This window comes from Canis lupus, chromosome 10, assembly GCF_011100685.1.
Source record: "Canis lupus familiaris isolate Mischka breed German Shepherd chromosome 10, alternate assembly UU_Cfam_GSD_1.0, whole genome shotgun sequence".
Lineage (NCBI taxonomy): Eukaryota > Metazoa > Chordata > Mammalia > Carnivora > Canidae > Canis > Canis lupus.
Window position 1 is genome coordinate 66,014,304 of NC_049231.1, and position 9,875 is coordinate 66,024,178.

A 9,875-nucleotide genomic window follows, 5' to 3' on the forward strand; every position below is an offset into this window, starting at 1 on the left:
CTCTCATTCTCCCTCTCTCATTTTTCTTGAGCCTTTTGAGAGTACATCGAACACGTAAGTCCTCTTTACTCCTCAGTACTTGCTTTGTATTTCCTGAGAAGAGAGGTATTGTATTCTCTTACAGCCACAGTGCGGTTATTGAGCTCAGGAGATTGATTACTGATCTACTGTTAGCTGCCATCCACTTTTCAGTTTCATCTCCTGTCCCAGTAATGTCCTTTATACAGTTGTTCTTTCCCTCAGGCGATTATCAAGTCTACGATCACACAGTGTATGTAGTTGTCATGTCTCTTAGTTACCTTTTATCTGTTTATGACAGTGACATCTTTTTAGACCACAGGCCAGTTATTTTAGAGAATTTTTCTCAACTTGAGTTTGAATATTTTCTCATGAGTAGATTCAGGTTACGCATTTGGGGCTGGAATACTACTTAGGTGCTATGTGCTTATCAGGGTCTCCCATCCACAGATGAGATCTGCTGTTCTTTGTTGGTGATATTAGTAAGCTCTTAATGAAGCTTCCTGTTTAGTTTTTGTATTTTTCCTTAGTTTATAAGTAATTTGTAGGAAAATTCTTCTCTTGCTGATGTGATGAATCGCATTGATTGTTTTACGAGTGTTGAACCAGCCTTGCATCCCAGGGATAAATCCTACTTGGTCATGGTGAATAATTTTCTTAATGTATTGTTGTATCCTATTGGCTAGTATCTTGTTGAGAATTTTTGCATCCATGTTCATCTGGGATATTGGTCTATAATTCTCCTTTTTGTAGGAAAATTCTTTGAGACTGTGTTGATCTCCTGTTCCTCGTCAAACTCTGCCCACCACCCATTTTAGTGTCTGTTGATGATTCTTGCCTAAATCCTTTTTTATTAAAGGTGATTTTCTAATTCCATCATTCCTTCTATATTTATTAATTGGCATTCCAGCATGAGGAGGTGCTTTTCCTCATTCTGTTTGTTATCATCATGGACTCATGACTTTGTCCGGTGATTATAATTTATTACTGTCTTTATTTTGATGCTCAAATTATTCCTGATTTGGCCAGTGAGAGCCCCTTCAAACATACCTCTGTGTCCTTTGACATGCTGTTATCTCTTTGAGCACATTGTTTTGTGGCACAGGATAGTCCTGGCTTATCTAGAATTTTGTGGATGAAACATTACCATATGTATAGTTGGAACTACATAAAAAGGATCCTTGGAAATAGACTGTCCCCACCCCTTGTTCTCCACCCTAGTCCTCTCTCTTGTAGGTAACTGGTCTCATTAGTTTCAGGCTTATCCTTTCTGAGTGTATGTATTCTTACACAAAAGGTAGCATAGTATAAATGCTTTTTTGCACTTTACTTCTTTGACTTAATATATCCTAAACAGTCCTGTACCATTTCCTAGTGGTCATCCTCCTTTTTTCCAGTGTATACATATCATGGTCTGTTCAGTGAATCTTGGTTCTTTAGGTAGATTCCAGTATTTTTGCACACAAATAATGTTGGAGTTAATAACCTTGTGCACATTTTTGTACTGGTTGGTGTGTATATTCTGAAAAATTTTTGAGAGAGGGAATTGTTAGGTCAAAGGATAAATAAATGCATGTAGTTTTGTTACTGCTCAGCGCCCTCTGTGGCAAGTGGGACCCTCCTCTTTCCTACCGTAATAGATGAGGGCACCTCTGTCTCCACAGCTGGGCATGGTTTGGCAGCTTTTTAACTTTTATGCCAGTCACGAGACTGATGTGATATCTCAATGTAGTTTGTATTTTACTTAAAAGTGAAGGTGAACGTATTTTTCTATGTTTAGGGCTGGTTTTATCTTTTTCTGGTGGATTATCTGTTCATGGCTTTCGCTGCTGCTTCTGTAGAATTTTTGCAATTCTCCCTCTCCGTTTTTAAAAGTTCTTTTTAGGGATCCCTGGGTGGCGCAGCGGTTTGGCGCCTGCCTTTGGCCCGGGGCGCGATCCTGGAGACCCGGGATCGAATCCCACGTCGGGCTCCCTGCATGGAGCCTGCTTCTCCCTCTGCCTGTGTCTCTGCCTCTCTGTCTCTCTCTGTGTGACTATCATGAATAAATAAATAAAATCTTTTAAAAAAAATAAATAAATAAAGGAAATAACTTTTTAAAAATTAAAAAAAAATAAAAGTTCTTTTTATATTTATATTAATAGCTCTGTGATATCTATTGCAGATACATGTCCTAATTCCATTTGTCTCTTGCTTATAGTGTTTTTTGGCTATACAAAAATTTGTATTTACTCAGTATTAAATAAGTTTATAACCTTTTATTGCACCCAGGGTTTGAGTCCTAGTTGAAAAGCCTTTCTTCTATACACTCAGGTTATGGAGGAATTTACTCAGAAGCATTTTGTAAAAGGCAAGTGTTTGCTTACTTGTCTGGTTAACCCTGAATTAAATAAACACCAAACTAATTTTTGTGCAATGACTGAGGAGCAGAATAATAATGGAAAGTAATAAAAATAGCAGTTGTCTTATAACAAGCAATAAATTAAATGGAAGATGATCCAAAAATCTAAACTTCTAGTAGGGAGTAAATTTTCATAGTAGAGATTATGTAGTTACTTTCATCCCTTGATTTAATGATCATTAACAGTAAAATTGCATTTGAAAGTGTATGCCTATCGGCGGTGATTCAAGTTTTGTCATTCCCAAAGCACTGGAGTCAGGTTCAGTACCTTTACGATAGAGTTAGCATTGAGAAGTAGCACAGCTCAACTTTTGTGTGCTCTGCATGTTCAAGGTGTCCATGTAAATGCCGGTGGGTACATACCATGTGTAGCCATATCTCAGCTGCAAATGCTACACTCATGTGCATACTTCTGCAAGTAAATATAAAAACCGCTCTTCTATAAGCTGGGATTATAATAGCCTGAGCCATTGGAAGCCAGTTTGAGTGAGGCTAAAATAGATGTGACTTGGCTCCTGAACTTTTCTGAGAAGAGCTCCTCAGACCCTCACTCAGTTATGTTACTTTTACTACATATGCAGTTACTTTAGATTTGATTATCTGGTATCATAACCATTAGCGTATTGAAGGGAGAAAGAGAGGACTGCTATAATAAGCAAACACCTCAATCTCACCTAAAATAACAGCAGGCAGTTCCAAAGCAAAAGAACAAAAGGCAAATGGAAAAATTGAAAAGCAAGAACTGAAATCATAGTAGAAAATGATTAATTATAGTAACAACCACATCACGGTGGCTCCGGGGAAGCACTGTGATAAGACATTCCAAATAGTGGAAGTTTATAATGTAAACTTTGGTTATTATTGAATGCTCAATTACTGGAGCACCTGGGTGGCTCAGTCAGTTGGGCATCCGACTCTTGATTTTGGCTCAGGTTGTGATCTCAGAGTTGTGAGATTGAGCTTGGAGTCAGGCTTCATGCTTAGTGCAGAGTCTGCTTGTCCCTCTTCTCTGACTCCTCTCTGCCCCCCGGCGCTCGCTCACTCTCTTAAGAAATAAAATCTTTTTAAATAAAGGCTCAGTTATATTTGCAAGAAAGCATGTCATATGCTTTAGAAGTCATTTCATTAAAATTACAGTATTTCACATGTACAGAGGGTTGGTTATCTACTGGCAGTGTGAATAGCAAACATTCAGCCCTGCAACTTCCATGTTGAGTTTTATTTAATTCTCCCAGCAATCCCCCTGAGGCCAACGGATATAAAAGAAACTGAAAGACTGTTTTCCTCATCTGAAACCCCAAACGAGTACCTTTTATATCCTTCCAGATCTGAATTCTATAAGCACATCGTGCTCTCTGGAGGATCTACTATGTACCCTGGGCTGCCATCACGGTTGGAACGAGAACTTAAACAGCTTTACCTAGAACGAGTTTTAAAGGGAGATGTGGAAAAACTTTCCGTAAGTACAGATCAATAATGCAACTGTTAACATACTTTTAAAACCCTGTAAAGTAGCTTGTGAATCTTGACAGCCACCAGAGGGAGCAAGAAGTCTTCCTAAACAAATTATTAATGCAGTCCCATGCAGCCTTGAAGAGCTAGGGAGAAGTCAATGACTGGAGGTAAGCTCTGTTTGAGAACGGTGGTACGGCCTGGTCAGCTCTGTATTCAGTGGCCCGAGGCAGTGAGGTCCAGGGCCAAATGTTCCGGTTCATCTGTAATAGCCTGGAGTCAGCTGCCGCTAAGTGCAGGAAGAACCTGCCGAGAGAAGTCCCTCCCCCAGACCCTTTGCTGTGGGGGACAGGTTTGAAGGCCTCCAGTGGATGCCTGAAACCACAGATAATACTGAATCCCACGTTGCTATGTTTTTTCCTATACAAGAACACCTATGATAAGTAATATATAAATTAGACCCAGTAAGAGATTAACAATAACAATAAAACAGGACAGTTATAACAATATAGTAGAATAAAAGTTATACGAACGTCTCTCTCTCAAAATATCTTACTGTACTGTACTCTTGTGATGATGTGAGAGGATAAAATGCCTACATGATGAGGTGACGTGCGTTATGCAGGCCTTTTGATGTAGTGATATGTCAGAAAGAGATCATCTGCTTCCAGACCATGAGTAACTGAAACCACAGAAAGCAAAGCCACAGATAAGTGGGGACTGCTGTACTATGGAGAGAGAAACACTTCTTTGATGTTTTGGGGTGATTTTTAACTTACTTTTAGGATATGTAATCAGCCTTCGTTGTTACTCTTGGACTGTCTCATTTTTCTGATTTTAGGTTATTTTTTCTGACTGTTTCTTGCATATGTCTTATTTCCCTAATCAGATTGTAAAACATCATATGTCAAATATTTTGAATCCCCATCAGCTATCTTAGCTCCTGAAACAGGCGTTAATTGGTACTTGTGAATGTATAGAATAAAAAATAATGTATGAACTAGTATATAATAGTTGATGGTTATTTGGGATTGATTTTTTTTTTTTTCCTACAAACGCTGAAGTGTGTGAAGTATAGTGTATATACTATGCACTCAGCTGGGAGTCATTGAATTCTGAGTTAATCGCTGAGCTTTGTCCTAGCAACTTTGATCTGCTGTTGTAGATAATGAGATTACATATTACAGGGGACCGTATATATCAGAGATACTAATGTCATATCTTTCGACTGTGACTCAGATTGTGAAAATTGAATTGAATGTGGATTCACATGCATTGGACAAACTAAAAGACTCAAAAGGAGCCTTGTTTAAGTATTTTGCTTATTTGTCTATTTTTGAGTTACACATAGAGTTTAAAATTCGTCTCAGGTGATTATTTCTTGAACTGCTTCTGGGTGCCAAACACTTGTCAGGTGCCCAAACAAGCAAAACAGTAGTAAATAGAAACCAGATCCCCACTCGGATTCTGCGAATGTGTCCGTAGTAAAAGGCACGGTGAAGAAAAGTGAAGTAAGGTCAGGGGCTAGAAAGCTGTAGTGAGTGGTGGTACACATCTTTCTATAGTGTGGTCAGGGCCGGGCTCTGAGGGATTGGTTCTGAGCAGAGACCTGAATAGAGTGAGCAGTGAGCCTCGTAACCCTCAGTGCAAAGACTCTTCCAGGCAGGAACGGCAAGGGCTGTTGGGAATGTGCAGGCATGGCCAGAAGGGAAGGAGTGAGCCCAAGGAGGCTTGGGAGTGAGCTCAGAAAGGTGGTTGGAGGCAAGGCTTGTTCAGCCACAGTGAAGGCTTTAGCTTCACTCCTAATGAGATAGAAAGCCTGGGAAGGATTTTGAGCAGGAAAGTGATAGGGTCTGACTTGTTTTAAAAAGGATCATTGCTGAGTCTGGTGTGGTTAGTAGATTGTTGCTGGAGGGAGGAAGAAAGATTGTAGAAGGCTGAGTTAGGCTCGGAGGGACGGGGGAGATGGTGGAAGTTTATGAAGTGGAGGAGGTATGGAATGGTTGTCTTGACGAGTAGAAGAGAGAAGACCTGTGTCATGGAGTTGCCGAGCTGCACTGAGGGGTTCAAGTGACAGAAGTGATGCAGTTAAACCAAGACGTTGAGTTTCTCACCTGTCGTATACAGTTGCTGGGGGCAGCTGTGAAGTGTAGTCGGTAGTTGGTGTTGGGCCACTTGAGTTTAAGAGGGAGAGAAGGACCAAGTCACTAAGGATAACACCAGGAAGTGGTGGAGAGAGCACACACGCATGCAAGGTTGAGGTATGTCTTTATGTGGTTACATAATCAAGAGTGACTACAGAGTGTAAAACTTGTCCCACTTGTCTTTAATTTTGGTTGCTGTGTTCAATTCTTCCAGCATCCCCGTGGTTTACTTGACCATATTTGGTTGTTTATTTTGAGAACATTTCATTTGAATTTGAGACAATATAAAGTGAGCTTTGCTTATAAGAAAAGAATTTCAATCTTACAGTTACATGGGACCCCTTCCTCTATGATTTAGAGGCATTAGACCTTGAAGAAACCGTAGAAGTCCTCTTACCCAAACTCTTGACATCTGGCTAAGTGATTTGCTCTGGTCGTCACCAGGAGATGGGAAAACCTGCCACAATCAGGACTCTGGTACTTGGGCTCTCAGTAGGCTGATTGTAGAAATCTCTTGGTCAAATCAAGACACTTTTGAGAGTGACGGGGGTGTTGTTAATAGTGTTGGGGCAACGGGTATAAATGAGGGCTGTTCTGAGCGCACTGGGATGGATGTGTGTGATCTCTTAGCTGTGAGCCTTGGGCAATATACAAAAAATGTCACTGTCTCAGATACCGAATCGTGCCGTCCTACTTATGTCACAGGACTTGTGAGAATTCAGCAGGAGAATATATGAAAAAATCATTTTCATAAAGCAGAAAGCTTTATGCACTTGTGACATATGATCTTGTTTTTCCCCTTTAGAAATTTAAGATCCGCATCGAAGACCCACCGCGCAGAAAGCATATGGTGTTCCTGGGTGGTGCAGTTCTAGCAGATATCATGAAAGACAAAGACAACTTCTGGATGACCCGACAAGAATATCAAGAAAAGGGTGTTCGTGTGCTGGAGAAACTTGGTGTGACTGTTCGATAAACTAACTCCAGAGCTTGTTCGCATCACACCCCTAAATGCTTTCTTTTTTCCTTTATTGCCAATCTTTGAACTCATTCAACTCCAGGACATGGAAGAGTCCTCTCTGTGCCCTTTGACTGGAAAGGTCAGGTTTTATTCTGGTGTCTTGGGGAAGCTTTGTTAAATTTTTGTTAATGTGGGTAAATCTGTTTAATTCAACCACTTCCCTACAAACACAACGAGAGGGCAAAGGGTCCTGTCTGCTGCTTTGTTTCTTCTAAGTAGGCATTTAGATCATTGCTGTCGGCTTCCTATTTTCACTTTACTGCTCTAATGCTGCTAGTTTTAGTCTTTAGCACACTAGGTGGTATGCCTTCATTAGCATAAGAAAAAACTTTACAGGAGCTTTTTACATATTATTGGGGTGGGGGTGGTAAGGCATGGGCGGGCAGCTGTTGACCCCTTTACAGCAATTCCTCTGTGGTGTGGTGCTTTCAACAGTTACTGCACAGTTGAAGTACCTTAAAGCTTCTGGAATTAACATTTTAGGGAAATGTTAGGCTCAGAATTAAAGTGTTTGGGGTGGGTTTTTTGCGTGGGGGCAGGGAGTGGTCTTTTGATTTTGACTTTTTGATTTTTGAGCTTTTCTGCTCTGAGATATCTAAGATGAAGTTTATTTGCAGTACTTTGATTTGGCAGGTTTTCTTCTACTTTTGGTCTGCCTGGAACTGTTTCCATGATATAAAAAGCAAGTGTAATATTCCATTACATTACCATGTGGCTTAGGGATTTATTTGTTTTGTTTTTAAATCAACCATATTAGCTGGGAGTAGACTCCCTAGAATCTATCAGTGAAAAATTAACAATTTAAAAATGCTCTTGGAAATTCAAATTACAGATTTAAAAAGTGCTTAAGAGTGCTTCTTTTTATACCAGAAGCATTAAGGTAATCCAGTGCCAAGTACCATTCTTGCAGTTACTCTTTTATATAACTGACCAGTGCTTATTTAATAAGAATAAGTAGATACATATAAATAATTACTGGCAGTAGGTTATAATTGTTGGGTTAAAAATAACATTAAAATATGGGACTTGTTGCCAGTTGGGTAATTTTCATTAGTTTTTTATTATTATTATTTTAATTTGAAACCTGAAAGTGGAGTAAAATTTGACTACTTAAAACATTGGCAAAAAAAAAAAAATCAAGATTTAAATTTGTATTTGTACTGAAAAAGTAATCATAACTAGTAAATCTCAGCCACCTTACACTTGAAAGAAGAGTTGTTGATATTTCTTAAATGTTAGCAGACTTTCCCGTCTGTCAGGAAAATCATATTTATGAATCCCGTCGGTATTGCTTTGTAACTGAAAAAACATCAAATAGTACTCAGACTTGAATTCTTTCTAAATTTGAAAAATAAAGTAATAAATTGTATCACGCTAAGGACAAGATGCAGATTCTGGGGAAAAAATGTTTTTCTTCATTTCAAAATATTCTTTACTAATAATGGCTTTGAGCAAAGAAGCTCAATTTTTAGGTGACTGAAATTAGAGAGGTTATTGGCTGTAGAGTCTTTTTTTGTGAGCAAACTTAAAAATCAATTTATATGAAATAAGCAAAAGCAGGTTAGTTTTAATTATGCAGCTTCTGTTAATATTAAGTATTTTTTGTCTTGTTTTACCTCAATTTGAAACAAGTAAAAGAAGTTTGCATGCTGGCCATGCTTCAGTACACATGAATAGCCTATGAATAACGTGTACCAGAGTGGAGGGACATGGATGTCAGTCATTTTGGAATTCTAAAGTGTTCCTAAATCATGTTCTTCTAAATCCCCCAGCCTTTGAGTCCTGGGCTAAAGGACACAAATGTAGGACAGTAGCTACCCAGCTGTTCATTTAAGGTAAATGGATTAACTCTTGGCCTTTGGTCATGATTTTAATATATGAGGGTAGAAAACAACAAGGACTAGGATGGACTCTTAGAACAATGAAAGATCATTTATCATTTGTCCCTAGAATATAGAATTTGGTTTTACTTTCATAATTCTGCTAGCAAACATGACAGTTAAAATGGTGTATTTATATATATAAATATATAGTATAATTTTAAAATTTCCATTTTCTAATTTTCCTATTCCAAGGCAAAATAATGCATTTAGTAATCTGGGGGGTAGTGGAAATACTATGTTTAATTGAAGTTGTCAGGTCGGGAGTCCCTCAGAAATTAAAATTTTTTTCTGTTTTAAAAAAGATCTGATGTTTAGCTCTTGGAAACCATTGTCACTTAAAATTCTTTTTAAATTGGAATTGCCAATGCCTTGACCTTTGAGAAGGGTTTCTTAGAAATAAGTCCTACATTTAAACTTTTTTCTTTAAAACATGGTATTGGATGTTGACTTTTTACACAGTTCTAAGCACTGTTGTTAATATCTGGAAAGCATTTTGAGAGATTAATGGACAGTAAACATTCTACATTTAACGTGAATACACTTCTTTTTGATTCAGAAAATAAAATCAGATTTTTGAAAGTAAATTTGAATTTTGTGTTCGTTTTGCCTATCATTTTTCTCTTTAGTTTCATTTTATTTTTATTTTTTAAAGATTTTATTTATTTATTCATGAGAGACACAGAGAGAGAGAGGCCGAGACACAGGCAGAGGGAGAAGCAGGCTCCATGCAGGGAGCCCAACGTGGGACTCGATCCCAGGTCTCCAGGATCACACCCCGGGTGGAAGGCAGCACTAAACTGCTGAGCCACCTGAGCTGCCCTCATTTTTATTCATATTTTCATTTTTGCTAATGCAAATTGGATTGACAACTTCACACTAGTTGTCAGGCGAGGTTCAGTTCCAGTTCCGTGTTGTTCTATTATTTGACGACAAAAAAATCCCTCTTTTTTTCCAGT

General features: G+C 38.6%; 1 protein-coding gene across 2 annotated transcripts in view; it reads left to right on the forward strand.

The window, feature by feature from the left end:
• Positions 1-9,509, forward strand: part of ACTR2 (actin related protein 2) — a 37,004-nt gene extending 27,495 nt beyond the window's left edge. For both annotated transcript variants that reach the window (XM_038551451.1, XM_038551452.1), the window contains 2 exons: positions 3,746-3,878; positions 6,821-9,509. In XM_038551451.1, the coding sequence (XP_038407379.1) occupies positions 3,746-3,878; positions 6,821-6,991 (304 nt within the window). In that variant the 3' untranslated portion in view covers positions 6,992-9,509. The remainder of the gene's footprint in view (positions 1-3,745; positions 3,879-6,820) is intronic.
• The last annotated feature ends 366 nt before the right edge of the window (positions 9,510-9,875 follow it).